The sequence below is a fragment of the Solanum dulcamara genome, chromosome 5 (assembly GCF_947179165.1).
Source record: "Solanum dulcamara chromosome 5, daSolDulc1.2, whole genome shotgun sequence".
NCBI classification, from domain to species: Eukaryota; Viridiplantae; Streptophyta; class Magnoliopsida; order Solanales; family Solanaceae; genus Solanum; species Solanum dulcamara.
In genome coordinates this window covers 79,643,647-79,662,599 of record NC_077241.1, presented here as the reverse complement: position 1 = coordinate 79,662,599, position 18,953 = coordinate 79,643,647, and the positions used below count along the sequence as shown (strand labels likewise).

The following is an 18,953-nucleotide window of genomic DNA, read 5'->3' as shown; positions in this document are numbered from 1 at the left end:
TGATTTAATTTTTCGATTTGGATTGATTTTTACCAAACCATGAACACCCCTAAATTTAAGTGTAAATATTTGATTTGTCTATAATAATACTTAATTGTTTATTACCCAAAAAAATAATATCGGAAGCAAGATAAGGACACAATTGACATTTATCAGAAGTTATGGGTGAAAACGAATTTTGTTAGTGTTAGTATTATACATAAAAGTTCATCTTGCGAGTTACTCCATAGTCCATAATATTAGTATTTCCCTCCCTCTAAAGTTCTGTAAATTTGTTGTAAACCTCAAAAGTCTCTAGATTTGCTTCTTGTGCCCCACCATTTTTTGTTTTATGATTTACTAGTCCTTGTAATTTACATCTAAACCAATTTTGTCACATGTATTTCGTCATTAGCTCGGAGATTCACATTCAAACTGATTTTCGCCATTGTTAACTCCTCCTCTGCTTCATCACCATGTCCTCAACCGCCGACCAAACGGAATTGCAAAAAGAAGCAGAAGCTCCGGCCGCCGTCACAGACCCCGCGATCCTGTTGGGGGAAGCACCAGCAGTCGGCGCGGGAGATCCGAAACTCGAGGAATCCAAAGAATTTGCTGCGCAATCCGAAGATGTACAATCAAACGATGCAGAGGCCTCAAAATCTGACGAGATATTGACGAAATCCAACGAGGCAAGTGATGCAGATCCCAAGGCAAATGAGAGAGATATTTCTAGCCAGTCTGGAGATGTACAATTGAACAATGCAGAGGCCTCGGAATTGAACCCATCGAACAAGACAAGTGACTCAGATCCCAAAGCGGATGAGCCGAAGGATGATACTGTTGAATCTAATGAAACGGTGAGCAGCTCGAAGAAGCTAAAAAAGGATGAAGGTAGCCGAACATTTACAATGAGGGAGTTGTTGGATGAATTGAAGAATGGTGATGCCAATGAAGATTCTGAAGCTGAAAGACGAGAAGACGACACACCTCACAGGTTTGTGTTCGCTGGCTTCTCTATAAAATGCAATGCATCTTTCAATTGTAGAATTGAAAATATCATTAATATGTACTTATCAACTAAAAATATCATCAACATGTTAGATTGAATCAGATGCATTCTCCAATTTATAGCTTACTCATCCAAGTAAACTGTAGCTGACTGCTGATATGATCATGAATGAAGATAAATAAAAGACAACGAAAAGTTTACTACAAAACTAGTTAATTTAAGAAGGTGGTGTTTTGTGTGACATTAAAAGTGTATCCTTGATTGTAAAATATACTCGTCGAGTTAACTGTCATTGATGCTAACGCAACAAAGTTCAGTCAATGAAATTATCACGAACAAAAATATATGAAGCACAAGCAAATTTTGACCAAAAAAGTAGACAAGATTGAAGAAGATTATAATATAGCAGACACAAAGGCAAGAAAGCACACTCGCTTGGAGAAAATAATCATGAATGAAAGTAAACAAAGCACTAACAAAATTTGACAAGAAAATGGACATGATTGAAGATGATGATGACTGGTCTATGAGTTATGAGGATGCCAGCATCAGTAGATACCACACTCTGCTACCTTCTTGTCTTGACCACTGATATTGCTGTACATATAATGAAACACAAAAATAATGTCTAAAGCACAAAATGAATTTAAAGTATTTTAAGTGCCTAGATGGCATAGTCATGGGTTAAAAGCTGAAAGTTTGCCTCATGTGTAATTCATGCTTCAAATTAGTTGAGGCTTCTATTTTGATCCTCGAGATCGATTCAGACCTCATGGTGATTTAACATCAATCTAATTCCAAATTTGAATCTGAATTTAAGAGAGATAGAAGGATTACTAGTTCCATTTGATGTTAAAATAATAGCTCCCAATAGCTAAGTTTCTCCAGAGATGTAACATTTGAAGGCATTTTGATTGCTTTAACTATGCAATCAATTTATTTAATCTATCATCTTTTGAACAATCTCTGCTGTTTATTTTAAATCACTTCTACAACCACAAATACTTCGGCTTGACCTCAATACCTCATTACATCTACTGTTTTTCATTCTTTTCTTTTTCTGAACATTAAGAAGCCTATAACTTACATTTTCCTGTTACTTGTGAATTTGATTCTCCAGTCAACAGAGTAGTCAGCAGCTTGCAGAAAGTAATGCCGCCTTGGAGTTGATTAACAGTGTCACAGGTGCTGACGAGGAGGGCCGATCTCGCCAACGGATTCTAACATATGCTGCCCGGAGGTATATCTAATCTTTAGCACCATTTTAGTTATGTTGTCACATATCTTAATTGGGCTTAGGCTGTCATTCCAAATTCTAATTTCATGACAAGTTTTATGGTTTGTAAATCAAGAGGTCTCCAGACAATTCACTTTCTTCAAGAAGTTAGAGTTCTTTTTTTTTGTTATTTATTTGATAGGTAATGATTTTTTTTGTGATTTCTCGAATACTAAGTGGGTGCTGGGAGTGTACATTGCAAAAGGCAAAACTCAGTTCCTCTTCAATCCTGTAATAAAAGTAGAAGTCTAACGTGGTATCAATTTCGTTTCCAAAAAAACTTGACACAAAAGCAATTGTATTATCTGAGCATTCTTTCCTTGTTTTCTTCAGAATATTAATGATTTCTTTCACCGTAAATCATCCACCAGACAATTGCACTATGGTATTCAAATTTTGAACTTTACCAAATTCCTCCTCTGGTCCAGCTTACTAATATCTCCTTTATTGTCTTTGGCATGGTCAATTTCACCTCAAATATATCCAATAGCATGCTCCATATCCAATTGATTAATTTACAGTGAATGAAAAGATGATTTGCATCTTCGTATTACTGTCATACAAAACACACCTGTTATAGATATATAGTCCCCTTCTCTGTAGGTTGTGCTGGGTTAGGCAAGCCTCCTTATCCACCAACCAACTTAAACATGCCAATTTATGGGGAGTTCCGTTTTCCAAGACTTTCTCCATGGGTGATCGGAATGTGAGATAGTTACCCCTTTAAAGTAGTTCGTGACTGGATCTGATAGAGTATTCACTGAGTGCTCTCGTCGTTCATCTCAAAACATGAAAATTAATTGTATACTTTTGAAATGTTTCGCTAGGACCACAAAATGAACTGCTATCTTATGGGAGAAGAAGAAGAAGAAAAAAACTTTGAAGTATGAAACAATAGTTTCAGTATGTTCCATGCCATGTTGAGAATAGATTTCTCATTTCTGTCAATGTGGGATTTCTTGGTGACTTTGTTTAGTTTCTTTTTTTTTCTGGTTAATGCATTCCCCACTTGTGGGATTACAACGGGTAAATTGTTGTTGGTCTGGTTAGTGCATTTGCCCACAATTCTTGTGTATCTGTTTTCTGAACTGCATAGAAATCTTTCACATATTAAGCTTTGATATTTCATGCAGGCCTATCTGAGTTCTGATCTTTGTGCAGGTATGCTAGTGCACTAGAGCGAAATCAAGAAGATTATGATGCGCTTTATAATTGGGCACTGGTTCTTCAAGTAATTTGGTTTCTTAGTTTTCTGGATTGATTGTTTGCAATTTTCTTTTTGTCATCCTATGCAAGCTTTTTCTAGGAACGACCTATAGATATGGAAAAAGAAAACGAGAAAGAGAAATCCCATTATCTACGTATCAAAGGATCTGAATCTTCCTTCCATAGAAATTATTCTTGGTTCAATATTTCATAGTTTTGACTTTTCATGCAGGAAAGTGCAGATAATGTAAGCCCAGATTCCACTTCACCTTCAAAAGATTCTTTGCTCGAACAGGCATGCAAAAAGTATGAGGAGGCAACCCGTCTTTGTCCTACACTGAATGATGTATGTATTCAAAACCTTTTAATAGTCTTTTGATTTTTTTACAATTCGTATATTAAGATGTAAATTTGTGTAAATCTGGTCTAGGTTACATTGTGATGTTGGATTAAGTAATATTTACCTGAAGATCAGAGTACTTTAAATGAAAAGTCACTATTTATTGGCCTAGTTGTGATCTCCCGCTATTGTCATACATATTAGCTTTCTATCTGATGATTTTCTTTTTAATATGACCTTTTTATCATTTCCCGGCAGCAAACCCACGACCTTGTACCAAATTGCAAATTTAATACTGTATTGTCCCCTTTCCATTGAAGTGGATTCATTGACATTGAGTTGCAGGAGCAATTGGTATTGCTTGTAGAAGTTCCTACTCTTAATATTGACATGCACCCACACACATATAATATCAATATATAGTATTACAGTTAAAGTATTATAACACGATATGGAAGATTGGTAAAGATTCCTTCAGCTTCTGAACAAGGGCATTGCTTGTTTTATCTATGTCTTGTTCCTATTTATCTTAGGCTTACTACAATTGGGCCATTGCAATATCTGATCGAGCCAAAATCCGGGGTCGTACAAAAGAAGCTGAAGAACTTTGGAAGCAGGTATTGTCAATTCTATTATGTTATTTTCTCTCATTTCCTCATGGGCGAAAAGAGTGTCTGTTTGGTCCTTATAGATGAGAGACATCTTTCCTCATCTATGTTTCTATGTTCTGTCAATAGATGTATAACGTTTGCAAGATCCATGGATGAAGATATGTGAAGTTATTCTGATTATTTTTTGATAAGCAGAAGTTATTCTGAATTATTGTCACACTTGAACAACCACTTTGGTATCATTTGCCTTATTATTTCTTTGTTACCTAATTGAGGGGCTGTTTGGTAGCAAGAAATTGGTTTCTTGTTTTAAGTTTCAGAAGGTTGAGAAGAAAATTCAAACGATGGTGTTGTAATTGTTCCTGTTCTAGATACACCTTTCATGCGTGCACACAAACACAAGAAGAAAGAAAAAACGTGTCTCTGCTTTATTTGTTCCCTATTCTTCTCAACACCAAGCATCCCTTTCACCTTTACCCCCCATCGTCAATACTATCGCTCCCACCTCCTCCCCAACCCCAACCTCATTTTTGTCACCCTATTCATATGATTTCCTTCCCATATATTTTTTTCCTCTTCATCTGTTGCTGTCGCCCCTTTTATCCTCTATTGCTGTTCCACATCATTCCCTTCTCCCACCTCTGCACTACCTTTCCACGGCTCACTAGCATGTTCGTCCTTTTCTTCTTTCCAACTTTGTTCAAAAACTGCTTTTAATCCTTCCAAAGATCTTCTATTTGGTTGTGAAAACTTCATATAATTAGAGAAAATGTATTATTTTGATATTTCTAGAAACAGGATACAAACACATTTTTTTATGTTTTGATTGGCAACTTATGATTTCATCAATAACAATAAAACTTGTCCTTATTCAAAAAACTTTTCTTATTCTTTTATATTTTCAGGCAACAAAGAACTATGAAAAGGCTGTCCAGCTCAATTGGAACAGTCCACAGGTAATTTCTAATATAGTTTAGGTAACCGTAATAGTGGCTATTTGTCCCTGTTTTTTCCTTTCCAGACCATAGTTTTTTTGAATGCTATTTTTGTGAAGGCTGTATTATCACAAATAACAACGAAGATATTCTTCTGATTTTTCCAATTTGTTAGTACACAGGCCTTGTAATTTCTTTGGGTATACCAATTACCAGTATGTCATATAACTCTTTCTAAAGGATGCAGTTGTACTATATCTTTTATGATCAACATACCAGCTTATTAATCTCCTTTTGTTTTTTAATCTGGGGGTCGTGTAATTGATCTGCTTTTGTACTGGAGTTATTAAATGGTTTTTATGTTGAACTATTTTCTATATGTTATGCTTGTGAATTTCTGGTCAAGCAGACGTTGGCCTTCATTTCATATGTAATTTGTTGCTTTTCTCTGTCTGTATGAAAAAAGTTTGCTGCTTTTCTCCTGAGATGCATTATTTTACCTTATATTGATCTACCTTTGATCTCTTGTCCTTAAGAGTTTTTCCTACTCTAATTCCTTTGACTGTCATTCCAGGCATTGAACAACTGGGGACTTGCGCTGCAGGTATCTTTACTTGAAAAAACCTATTCTGGACAATTTTTTCCAGACTTTAAAATATTGACTTTAGTGTAGTTTATGTTGTTATAGTTCCTGAGTTTTGCTGTGTATTTCAGTTTGCCGAATCGAAATCTCACCTTATACTTTTCGAAATACATCCAGGAACTCAGTGCAATTGTTCCTGCCAGAGAAAAGCTAACAATTGTCAAAACAGCAATTAGTAAGGTACTGCTGTTATTTGACACAGTCGAAATATGAAGAACAAGCTGCAAAGTCATATAGGTCCAGCAGTTTGATAGAATCCTAAAAAACATCGCTTGTCTGATTTTTGTTTATGCTCACACATCACTCATCAATTCTTATGAACTTGCAGTTTCGCGCAGCAATCCAACTTCAATTTGATTTCCATAGGGCAATCTACAACCTTGGAACTGTTCTGGTGGGTTTAACATATTTGCTCTTTCTGGCTTCTGTACTTGGGAGAGTGATGATCATTTACAGCAACCTCCTCCTTTTTCAAGTGAAAATTGAAAAAACTTAAAACAATGTGAAAGGAGTCTTAACTCATAGTGATCGTTGACTCTGGTTATCAAATGATGGAACAACTGGGAGCAATTTACTTACGATACAAAGTGGAAATGATGATAACCTTCTTTTTGCACCATTCTCTTGCAGTATGGATTAGCAGAGGATATGTCAAGAACAGGGGGAACTGTTAATGCTAAAGAGATTTCTCCTAATGAGTTGTACAGCCAGTCTGCAATTTACATTGCTGCTGCACATGCACTTAAACCAAATTACTCGGTATGTCATTTATATTTGAAATATATTATTCCATTTATCTCCATTATATTTCTGTTTGTATAAAAATTGGTTTTGATGAAAAGGGAAGGAGTGAAGTGGAAACATTGAGTGAAGTTAGAAATGCATTATCTTTAATCCATGCCTTCCCTTCCAATTTCTTCAAACTAATCTACCACTGACATGGTAACTGTTGGTGCTGGTGTCATTATTGCTTATTAACTCTATAATCTGGTTTGGCTAGCCGTTATAATCTGGTTTGGCTAGCCGTATCAAAAGAGATTATTAACCTTGTACCCTGGTGATACACATTCCAAGGGAAGGGAATTCAAGATTTTAATCATAATTCTGCTGCCTAGCGAAGGAAAGTTGTGATCGGCAAGCCAGTGGCTATTCTTCTGTTTTAACTTGTTGTGCAGTTCCCACCTTCTCTGTTGTCCTCATTTCAGCTGGCTGTTGTTCTGCAGGTTTATACAAGTGCCTTGAAGCTTGTGCGATCTATGGTATGTATTTTTGCTTGGATCCTGTAGTTTCTGAAATAGCCCCCCTTCTTATTTTGTTGTATTTGTTTTATTACGCATGTAACTCAGGAGTATATTTGAAATTATATGCAGCTAAAGAGAAGTGAACTCAAACAGGAGATAGAGCCTATTTTTTGATAGATTTGAAATCTTAGAAGAATCAAAATGAGAGTTTCGTACATTTTCTTAACAATATAAATGAGGGAGAAGGTTTCCGTTCAAAAGAAGTGGACAGCATTTTGGCATAGCATGGAACATTAATTTTACATTATGATGGTCAAAATTCAAAATGGTTGAGAGCTTTTATATGAACTAGAAAATACTCGTTTTATTTATTAGTATATTCGGTGGAGCTGTTTAGTACGGCAAAAGGAGAAGGGTCAATGTGAAGTCGGTTTCACCTGTTAAACTAATCTCTCTCTCTCTCTCTCTCTCTCTTGCTCGCTCTCTCCGGTCAGTAAGAAAATAGAAAATAGAGAACATGTTTTTATTTTGCAACTACATAGGATAATCTTGTAATTCTAATTTTAATCATTACTAGGTTGGATCCCTTCCCTTTTTTATTAAAAAAAAGCTTATTGCTTTGCCGTCAAATATCATTTGCAGTAGTCTAGTGAAACAAGTGCTTTTATTATGTAATATTTTGATTATTGAGATAAGCATGTGGTGAAGCTTTTTTAATTTTGGGCATATTTGATCTTACTGGGCATGTAAGTTTGTCAAGTCAAATCATGCAATCAAGCTCTAAAAGCACTTCTCTGTTTCAGCTACCTCTGCCCTACCTAAAGGTCGGATATCTCACTTCACCACCTGCTGGTAATCCACTCGCACCACACAGTGACTGGAAGCGTTCTCAGTTTGTTTTGAATCACGAAGGACTTCAACAGGTGAAAACACTCCATGCCTCAGTTTGTTAGCAATAAATACACAATATGTTATGGACACGAGCCTGGTTCTTTTTTTCTTCACAGGGAGTTTAATAGTCTACCTTCATATGGAAACATGTCTTGCATTCAAAATTTTCATGCTATGAGGTTTCACTACAATTATAATGGCACAACTAAATTAAGCTAGTGTTTGGCCATAGATTCCCAAATAATTTTGGGAGACCAGATTTGGGTAAAGTTTGGATTGAAATTTCAAAATGTTTTTGGCCATAGTTTTTGGAAACATATGTCACCTTTTTTTTTGAAAAACATGAAACATGACTTATACCGAATAAGTTCTAAAAACTATCAATAATACTGATAAGTTTGGCACAAAATTATTTTTAACTAGATAATACATTATCCTAAAATCATAACACAATATTTTGATAAAAACTACTAATAACACAATAACTAGCTACTACAATTCGTCAAATTACAATTAGTTACGAAGATCCATTAGTGAAAAAATAAATAATAACAATGGTACTAACTAGCTATTTTTTAATATAATCTTCCCACATTCTACCAACAATCTCTTCATGGTGAGCATGTATTTCCACGTCAGATAACTGAAAAGGGTAGAGAGGAATTAGTTGCAGTTATAAATATATGGACTTTTTTTATAAAATATAAAAGTTTAGGGTAAGTTTTAAAATTTTAAAAGAAATCAATAGCTATATTTTTGCCCCAAAACAAGATTTTAGGATTTGGTTTTCAAAATTTCACAAAAACTAGACAAATTCTATGGTCAAACAGATTTTGCCAAAAGAATTCCCAAAAAATACTTGCAAAATTTATGGCCAAACGGGTCCTTATTGTTTTCAACTCTGGAAAAGTATGACCAGATCACGTGGTCGGACCTTACTATTGCTTATCATTATATGCATGATCCTTTTGAACTTCTAGTCTTGCATATCAGTTATGTAAAGCCTACCATGTTACAGTTTTGTGACTATTTTGCATTTGCTATTTTCTCTTTGTCATCAAGTTCTAGTCTCCCACTTGAACTGGAGAATGCTCTATTTCCCTTAAGGTCAACATTAAATTCATTTGATGTGCACAAAGTGATATATTCTTCTGTTAGATCGATCAAGTAGATGACAAGACATATTTGCCTTTTAGTAGTGATGACATATGTGACCGTTTCATCTAAAAGCTTAAGTTGTTAGAAAGAACACATTTTCATTTTCTTAGTTATGACTTCAACACGTTCCTTCACATGCAAACTTGTTTTTGTTTCATGGCCAAACACATGGAAATTCTATTTGATAATAGTTGGCAGTGAGACTGGAACATAGGAGATCAACCCGCTTTTATATCATGTTGAAGTGTGTGACCATCTCATTTAAAAAGTTTAAGCCATTAGAAAGAGCACACACTTATCCTCTTAATTATGACTTCAACATGATGGATCTGAATGTTCTTGCATGTTTTATTTGATACATAATTCTAGTTTCCTTACTAGTAATTTACTAATTTCTTTTCCTGCTTGGACAGATCAGCAAAGTTGATCAAAGACACATGTCAGGAAGCCTTTCATCAAATTCAGCAGATATGAGTCCTAGTAGACAAGCAATTAAAGTTGATGTGCCGGATATCATCTCTGTATCAGCATGTGCAGATCTTACATTACCACCTGGTGCAGGCCTTTGTATTGATACGATTCATGGGCCAGTTTACATGGTAATTCTTCATGCTTTCTCAACTCACATTTTCCACTTATGATGTCTCCTGCGGTTACTTCTGATAGTTATTTGAGCTCATGGATGAAATATGCCTTAGAGAACAGTAGTAGTTTGAGTGCTATATCCTCTAACTTGATGATAGTCAGTGTCAGATCCAGTCCTATACAAACCTATAAACTGGAGACAGCAATACATATGTTTCTTAATTAGTTGAGAGTTATATTCTTTGACAACATGGCCAATGAGAATTACAAGTCATCTATGGATTATTTTAAAAGGACGGTGACTAGTTGTAATTCATCAACAAAAGCTAATTTTTTCTGCGTAGGGTGTTTTGATTGCTTCCTTTAGCAGATGATTTGATATTCTTAAAGTCATTGCCTCCTTTGCAAAATGGGTCCATCCTTTCATAGTGCCTTAAGCCTATGTGTTTGGAATTTTATGGAATATTATTGACATCAAGCTCGAACCTACCCTTTACTGTCCTTGACCATTTGTTGTGGTGACCAACTCACCTTTCTTCATCTTGTGATGGAAATTTGGTTATTCTTTAGACACGAGTTGACTTTTATGAGCTATCTATGTCTACTTTGATTATGTTAAATCTACTTTTCATTCTCTGTGGTCATAGTGAAAAACCTTCCATGATTGTAATGCCCTCCTTCCCTCTCTTACTCCCGTGCCACAAAAAGGCCTGCTTTGGTAACATCTGAAAACTGCATTTGGGTTGTCTTCAGATATTACCTACTCTTTGAACAGACCCATTTATCATATCTTTATCAGTTTATCTTACATCTAGCCCACTCAATTACATTCACTCTGGACTTTTCGAGCTGAAGATTATTACCTTTAGATAGGACTTGTTTTCAGGTTTGTACAAAGATGTCGTGGTAATTTCACTAACTTTAAGCTACCTTTACAAATGATGCTATCTACATTTGATCTGTTCTGAAAACATAAAAAATGGTTCCCAGAGGTGAGCATGAACATTATGTGCAGATCATCATTCTTTTTATTCATGAAACATTACTCATTAGTTTTATGTTTTCCATGAGTTCCTTCTTGTAGGTGAAGGGGTGAGTGGGAAAACAAAGTTTTAAATATGTTCATTTTAAGATTACTCTTTTGATTGGAACACCTCCTAAATTTTACATTCTTCAGTTTTGGAGTTAATAGTATTTTACATACACTGGAAAATTTCATTTTGCATGATCTTGTGACATTCTTCTATTTCTCAGATAGCTGATTCATGGGAATCTTTGGACTGGTGGCTTGATGCAATTCGTTTGGTTTACACGATAGGTGCAAGGGGCAAGAGTGATGTTTTGGCAGGCATCATCACTTCATAAGTTTTTTGCCAGTAACTAGTTATATGATCAACCTCAAATGTGGGATTCCTGCTCGAGAAAAGCCTGATTTATTAGCCTCTGGAGTCTGTTGCTATTGTACACTTGTATATTATTTGATTTTTCACATGAAATGAGGTTCATTGAAGTTCCTCTTTTAAGCGGATGTACGTCACAGGACTACAGATATTTGAGCTTGGACTGATGTTTCATAGATGTGGAATAAGGAAGAGACTTTGTTGAATTAAATTCTTGGTTCTTATTGTGATTGTCTATCGAGTTTATTTGCTTATTTAAATTGAAAGAGGAAATGCTGCATAGCTATTTTAGTTATGCATTTGGTAAGGATTTAAGATATATTCAGAGACATTGTAAAGAAGATTGATCCTAATCATAGCAAGTTACTTGGCATTTCTCAGGTTATTCGTGTTCTTTACTGTAGACACCTGCAATTAACTTTTAATTAATCTGATAGACAACAAAATACACTAATTGTTTAAAAATTAATCCTGCGTGTTTACTCTAAAACTAATGAATGCAAGACACACATACTTATGCCTAAATCATGATTAATTGATGTGTATTTTCAAAGTAATTTTTAACTGCCAAGGTTAAATTGTTTTGTTGGGGTAAACACGCCGTCACCTCTCTTTCTAATATCTCATTCTTTTCTCATCTCTCTAGAAACAAAGGATCCAGATAGCAAGTGAGGACTTACTACAGTATGGTTTGTTTTAATGGATTTTAGGAATTATGGTCTTGGTGAATGTAGAATGCTTACAGAAAACTGGTACTAATATTTTGCGAAATTTATTGTAAATGAATGCCACCCATTCTCATTGTAAATTTCATATGTGAGGTACAACTTTATCAATTCCTAAGGTAAGAACTCAGCTAAAACGAAACGGAACGAGCTGTGGGTGACTTCAAAATTCTCTTCTGTAAATCAGTACATTAGTTTTTTCTTTTTCTTTTTATGGACCATTTGGACACTCAAATTCTTCAAGAAGCCAAGAATTTCATGCAGATTGGAGGAGTTACTTTGGCCAAAGCAAGTATAGATGCAGGAAGAATCCATAGACCTTCTCCACAGATCAAACCAGAAGCAACTGCTGGAACCATCACCTTAGCTTTCTTAGAGTTAAGTTTATGCCACACAAACACAACCAAACTCCCTATACACATATCAATACCAAAATAACCACCAATTAGAAAAGGCACCGCCATCGCCATAGGCAATGGCATCCACTTCCCTATCTTCTCTGGAGAAAGATCTTTCACCAAATTTATCGCTACAGCAAATGCAAAGAATCCATAACATAGCTGCAAGCAATGTTGAGGCAAAGCCGAAACACCTTGCACACTGAGAATCGCCATGTTTCGATAGATCAATGCATAAGGTGCCTTGAATTCACCATTTGGATTGCCAATATCAAATGCATTGTAGAACAAAAAGAAGCATAGTGGACCTATCACACAGCCTAAAGCTGTCCCAATAGCCTGGCTAAGAAACATAGTTTTTGGAGATGTCAATGTTAAATGCCCTGTCTTAAAATCTTGCATTAAAATGCAAGAAATGTTAACTACTGACTTTATCAAACCACAACCAGCTAAACCAGCAATGACACCATGCTCTTTACCAGCCAATGCAGCCATCATGAAAAGTCCCACTTTACCATAGTTATACGCCATGTTTATGTCAGTCAAACCTGAGCCATACGCGTTGCAGAAAGCTAAAGATGGAGCAAAAAGATAAGCTATGATCACCCAATACCATCTGATCTCATGGAAAATCAATGGAATCATAATCGCAGCAATAGTCCCCAATGCTAAATACCCTACACCTCCAATCCACATTGGAATTCTCTCTCTAACAAATGCTTCATCGTTTTTCATATCCTCTGTTTTCTTGTTCTGCCTCACCCCTGCTGCTGATATATCTAGTAATCCAAGTATTTGATTAATCATCATACACATCAGTAATTACAATAAAGCTAAATTGATCTTTACCTGGACTTAGATTTTTGCGTTTGAACCTCTCATGAACACTGGACAGTGTGAAATACAATATCTTGACAAAATTGTAGAGCCCATCACCAAGGAGGAGCGCGATGGAGATGAAGACCTGTATGTCAAGAAACATATAGTACTAGAAAATGAAAAAATCTGTAGCACATTCAGATTAAAATTTGGAGAAAGAGAGCTGATTATTAATTAATTAACCTTGTAACCATTAAGGCTTTTCATACTGGATTCTGATATATCAGCAGGGAACCATTCTCCTTTAAGTTTTGCAATGAGAGGCCACATTACACCCCATGAAAGAATTGCCCCAAGAAGCAATGATATGTTTACTATATGTGGACATATCATTCCAGTTCCCACATAAGTCAAGCTAAAATCAAAGTAAAATCTACACCACAAAAGAATCTATATGTTAGGCCATGATCAAGTGAAAAAAAACAATCTAAAATACATCGACAACCCATAGCAAATTTCATTTAGACACTCAAAGTACGCCTTGTTCTATATGAGCACCTGATAAAGTGTTCCTATCAAGACACTTTCAAGCGCTCATTACGTAAATAAATTAGACATGGGTTGTCGATGTATTCAGCCAAAAGGAAAAAGACATACGTTTGTTTCCAAGCTTTTAATCCAAAAGTAGGGAACTGTTGAAATCCACAATCCTGTTTGCCAGTATAAAACCACTGAAAGAAAGCCCAGCTAAAACTATAGGAACAAAACTTGAGGAAACCTTTCACTTGCTTTCTGCAAAATAATCAACAACTTCCATTATGCACTTTTTAATAATTTGAAATTAATTAAAAGGAACCCCCCCTTTTTTTTATAGTAATTTTACCTAGCTTTCTTATCATTCTTGCCATGAAATCCATTAATTAAAACAGCAGTTGCCATTCCAGTTGGAAAAGTCAACTTGTAATCCACTATCAAAACCTGTGTATAATTGTAAAACAATGTTTGATTTCATCAATTAATAATGTAAATTCAAATAATTAAAAAAAATTTAAGAATTTAACTTACCTTTCTAAGAGGAACTAATACAAAAAGTCCAATAAAACAAACTACAAGAAGATATCCAATCATCCAACCAATTTCAAGTTTCTTATAACTGTCTGATGTATTTCCAACTGTTCCAACCCCTGCTAGTTCATAAGTTTTCTTGTCCATTCCCAATAAATAAGATCCTAGTCCACCTGAAAATTCAAATAACATAATCACAAAAAATTAATAAAAATCGCGAAATACATAATTAAAACAAGACATTAGTACATTATGATAATACCTCCAAGAGCAATGCTGTAACAGGCGACAGAACATGTTTGTATCATGGTATTTTCCTGTCTTGTAAAAGGAACAGAGACGAACCCAAGCTTTTTAAGGATCTTAGTCCATGCCTGAATGAATACATAGGCAAGAAGTGCAGCTGATACATTGAGATTAGGATTAATCCCAGTTGTGAGGTTCATTTTCATTTGTATCACACTGTAAATGCAACCAATAATTGTACTAGCAATTACTCCTCTTAACGTGATCTGTTTAGTCCATGGCTGAATTCTCATCGCGCTCTCTGACAACGCTTCCTCCTCCTCCTCCTCCTTCACGCGTTCCTCCATAGCTAAATCGCGAATTTGCTCTAGCTCTGTGTTGTTATTATTCATGACTTCAACTACTACAATTCAAAAAAAGAACAATTTAAGCATAGTACATACACTAATTTTATTTTTTTGGATAGATAAATTAATACCTTGAGGAAGAGCTAGCTCTAGCTGAAATGTTAGCTTCAAAGTTACAAAAAAAAGGGGAATATAATGAACTACAGCTGCTAATAATTCTTGGGAATATTTTTACCAAAAAAAAAAAAAAAGATATTAAACTGAAAGAATGAAACTTTTTTATAGTGAAGTTGAGTAGTGAACAATTCCTAGAACTTCTTCATATATGATTTGTCTTCAACTTTACTTCCTTATGGTTATGGATCTGGTCCCAGAATTTTGGATTTTGTATCTTTTCTCATATAATATTACCTCCATACCGTAAGTTGACTATTTTATTTTTTAGTCATATCGAATACAACTTTCTATCTCATAAAAATACGATTAAAGTATTTTATTCAGATCCAAATTATGATATTATACTAGTTATGTTGTTGTCCGTAGAATTGTAGTGAAGTTGACTAATATTACGATGAATATTAAGTCTTTTCTCATTGTACTAACAAAGAAAATTATATATTTATGTATGTACACACTACACACACAAAAAGGAAGAAAAAATAACCACTATATATGGAGGGAGTTTATTTAACGAGTATCTTGCTGGCATGCAGATCATCATCATTGACCTCCACATGTATTATAGGGATCACAGATAAAGCTGGAATTTAAAGTTTGTGTGTTTGAGATTCTAATTTTTATAAATTACTAGATTATGAATTAATAATTTATATATGTTTAATGATTTTTAAAACACAAATACAAAATTTAGACGAAAATTATTGAGTTCGGCTTAGCTAACCCGCAAACAATACTCTACCTCTACACCTAATTAGGATATAATTTAAATTCTATGCACAAATATGATCAGTGAAGCTATGACAGAACTGTAATTTTTACTTTTAAGAAAACATAAAAAAAGGCAATGGGATTCAATATCACTTATATAAGAAGCCAAGCTTAGCAGCTTGACCTGTGTGGTAACTATCCAACAAAATTAAGAGGAGTTAGCTGCTCAAGCAGGCAGCAGGTCGATATGTCTGCTTGAGCAGTTTGGAGGTATATTTGTAATTTTTTGGTGATTCTTTCGTTTTAATTTGTTTATATTATTTTTTATATTTTTTTATATATTTAAAATTGTTAAAAAAAACTATACATCATTGATAATTGGCATTTTAAAAATATTTTTTAAAAATTCGATTGATTCTTGAAATTATCTATTGATGTCACATAAAATGGGATAAAAGGAGTAACATGTATTATTCAATTTGGAAACTACAAAACTTGTGCTTTCCAATGCTCAAGCAGGCTGCAGATTGACATGCTTGCTTGATTAGTTTAATGGTATATGTATAATTTTTTTATGGTTCTTCCGTTTTAATTTTTGTCTTATTTAATCATTGATAATTGGTAACTTAAAATATTTTTAAAAACTTTTTAAAAAATTTGATTGATTCTTGAAATTAATATATCGGTGTCACATAAAATGGGAGAAAAGGAGTAACATGTATAATCTCAATAATTAACAACATTTGATTGACTCTTGAAAGTCTATCTGTGCTACATACATTGAGACAAAAGGAGTAATATATATTATTTTAAAATTATGTAAAAAATACTATAAATCACAATAATTGACTCTCTAAATTCTATCTATGTCATATAAATTGAGACAAAAAAAATAAATATTGAGCCCATATTAGCACGGACACATGTGTCTAGTATTTATATATGCAACGATAATGTTTAGAAGAAACTCTGTCAATTCGACAAATTAAAGATGACTCTGCTATATATGGAATATGATGTGGATCATATAAAATTATCTTATAATTACAAGAACAAGCTTAATATGGTAACATAAAAGAGTAATATAACATTTTATATGCGATTAAAGTTATACTTATAGTGTAATATTTTTTAATTGTTTTAATGTAAAAAAGAAAAAAGTATGAATCCATAAGGATAATGTACTAGTAGAGGAGGTTCTTCCTTCATAAAGTAACCCAACTTTTGGCATTTTTTGTCTTTGTTTTATTTTATTTATTATTTATAATTTTGGAATCTACAAATAAATTGAATTTGAGCTGTTTATAAATCAATCTTTTTAACATTTTTGGACAAAGACGTGTATTAACGTGTAGTTCTCAAAATGGCTATATAAATATATTCGAATATTATGATTGAGAGTTCTTTCTCGAATATTATGATTGAAATGCCAATTATATATATAAATAAAATAAAAGATGAATAAGAGAGGTGGACAGTGGAAAATTCATTCATCCATCTTTATCTGATTGTCTAAAAGGGTCAAAGAGATTCTTCCTGTTGGTTGCTTGACAAATGACAACTTAATATTATACAGAAATTGAAAATGCGTGTTTGGAAAATATGAAAATTAAATTTAAATTAATACTATAACGTTTTCTCTATCAAACAATTGTATTCAGTAGTAGTTAATAATTATTTGATTATTATTACTACTTAACTAGTACTAGTATAGTATATAATAAGAAGTTTAATTAGTATGCATGTGTACATAGTTAAATAATAGTGTTGTATAATAAATAGTTCTTTATTTTTAATTAGATACATTCTACATATTTTTAATTGAAGATCATAAGATTTAAAAATATTTTTAAATTCCGTATCAAACTTTTTATCACTTGAAAGACAAAAGTAAAAGATTAAATGTCTTGCAGTATATCTAAAACGTCATACAAAGTTCAGCCTAGCTAACTAGCAGAATCCAAACAAATAATTGGAATATAAAAATAATTAATTAATGTTGTTCCAATTTTAACTGATAATTCAAACAAGTGGGCTATATAAATATCTATAGGTATGGCCCCAAATTGGATTTTTTGTAGTTGTCAATTTGATTAATAAAACATTGTTTAATGAAATAATAAGTGTTTAAACAATTGCTTAGGAAACATGTAGCTGAAAATAAGGCATAAGAAAGAGAGGAAGACGTGGGGATTGACACCCTAGCTACTTAATTATCCTCCTTTCTTTATTCTTGGTCAATTACATAGTTGCTTTTTAATTACTACAAATTAATTGGGTTTTGTAGTATAAAATTTGTACTAATCCACTTTAGTCAGGCTTTTGTTTTCCTTCATTTTTGCATATAACATACCTTTATTTTATGCACAAAAGATTTTAAAAAATAATTTATCTTTAATTCAATCTATGAGCAGCCAAGAGATCTCATTTTCTCATATCCATCTTGTTCCGTTAAATATTCAGATGATCTGTTTACTTTGTTACCTTTTAGTTGTTCAATATTTTTCATGATCAAATCAAAAGAAATACTCTATTTATTATTTTCTCCAATTTTATCTTTATTCTTAAGTAACTATTTCTCAAACGTATTAAAATACGTCTAATCAAACTTAGATTTTCATAATATAGTAAAAATATATTTGAATAGATGATTTCTTAAGAAAAATGTAAAATACATATCGAACAAGTTTTTTTTTTTTAAAAAAAATAGAATACAATTTTAGGGTGATTGTCAAGTTACAATAATTGGTGAATGACATAGACAGAATCTGTGAAAATGGTATATATCGTCTTTGTTATGGCAAATCAACTTATATGCTTTGCAAAGCTCGCAAAGGTAGAGTTGATTTTTTCCATACTTTATTATTAATCTTGTAATTAGGGTGTCAAGTAGCTTCTAATTACAGTTAAAATTAGTAAATTATTATATAATGGATCGATTATCTTTTTATTTGTGCCTACCTCCACTACTTTTAGTGGAGTATCATCATCATCATCATCTCCTCGTTGAAAGCAACAAGAATAAGGACTAAAAAAATCTGAAAAGATGATAGTACACAACCAAACTGTGATCAAATGCAGTTAAGATTATAATTGTACTTTATAGTTTGAATAATGGATGTTTCAGTTATGGGTATGGGACATGGTGCCATATATATTTATATACTATATAGCCATATACGCTTAAT

General features: G+C 33.4%; 2 protein-coding genes across 3 annotated transcripts; one reads left to right on the top strand and one right to left on the bottom strand.

Moving 5' to 3' along the window:
• Positions 1-318: 318 nt before the first annotated feature.
• LOC129890232 (protein HLB1) lies at positions 319-11,507 on the top strand. Its single transcript, XM_055965801.1, has 14 exons — positions 319-976; positions 2,112-2,231; positions 3,429-3,498; positions 3,706-3,819; positions 4,347-4,430; positions 5,330-5,380; positions 5,934-5,963; positions 6,120-6,182; positions 6,331-6,396; positions 6,633-6,761; positions 7,226-7,261; positions 8,047-8,166; positions 9,706-9,891; positions 11,132-11,507. Exons 1-14 carry the CDS (start codon positions 456-458, stop codon positions 11,240-11,242), a joined length of 1,701 nt encoding a protein of 566 aa, XP_055821776.1. The 5' UTR covers positions 319-455; the 3' UTR covers positions 11,243-11,507.
• A 541-nt stretch (positions 11,508-12,048) lies between these two features.
• Positions 12,049-15,253, bottom strand: LOC129890231 (metal-nicotianamine transporter YSL1). Of its 2 annotated transcripts, none has more exons than XM_055965799.1 (8): positions 15,009-15,253; positions 14,547-14,933; positions 14,285-14,457; positions 14,103-14,197; positions 13,877-14,011; positions 13,463-13,652; positions 13,250-13,364; positions 12,049-13,179 (listed from the first exon to the last, which is right to left on the bottom strand). In XM_055965799.1, the coding sequence occupies exons 2-8, from the start codon at positions 14,920-14,922 to the stop codon at positions 12,242-12,244; spliced, it is 2,022 nt and encodes a 673-aa protein (XP_055821774.1). In that variant the 5' UTR covers positions 14,923-14,933; positions 15,009-15,253; the 3' UTR covers positions 12,049-12,241. The 2 variants fall into 2 exon arrangements, with proteins under 2 accessions (XP_055821774.1, XP_055821775.1); XM_055965800.1 differs by having other exon boundaries at positions 14,547-14,930.
• Positions 15,254-18,953: the final 3,700 nt, after the last annotated feature.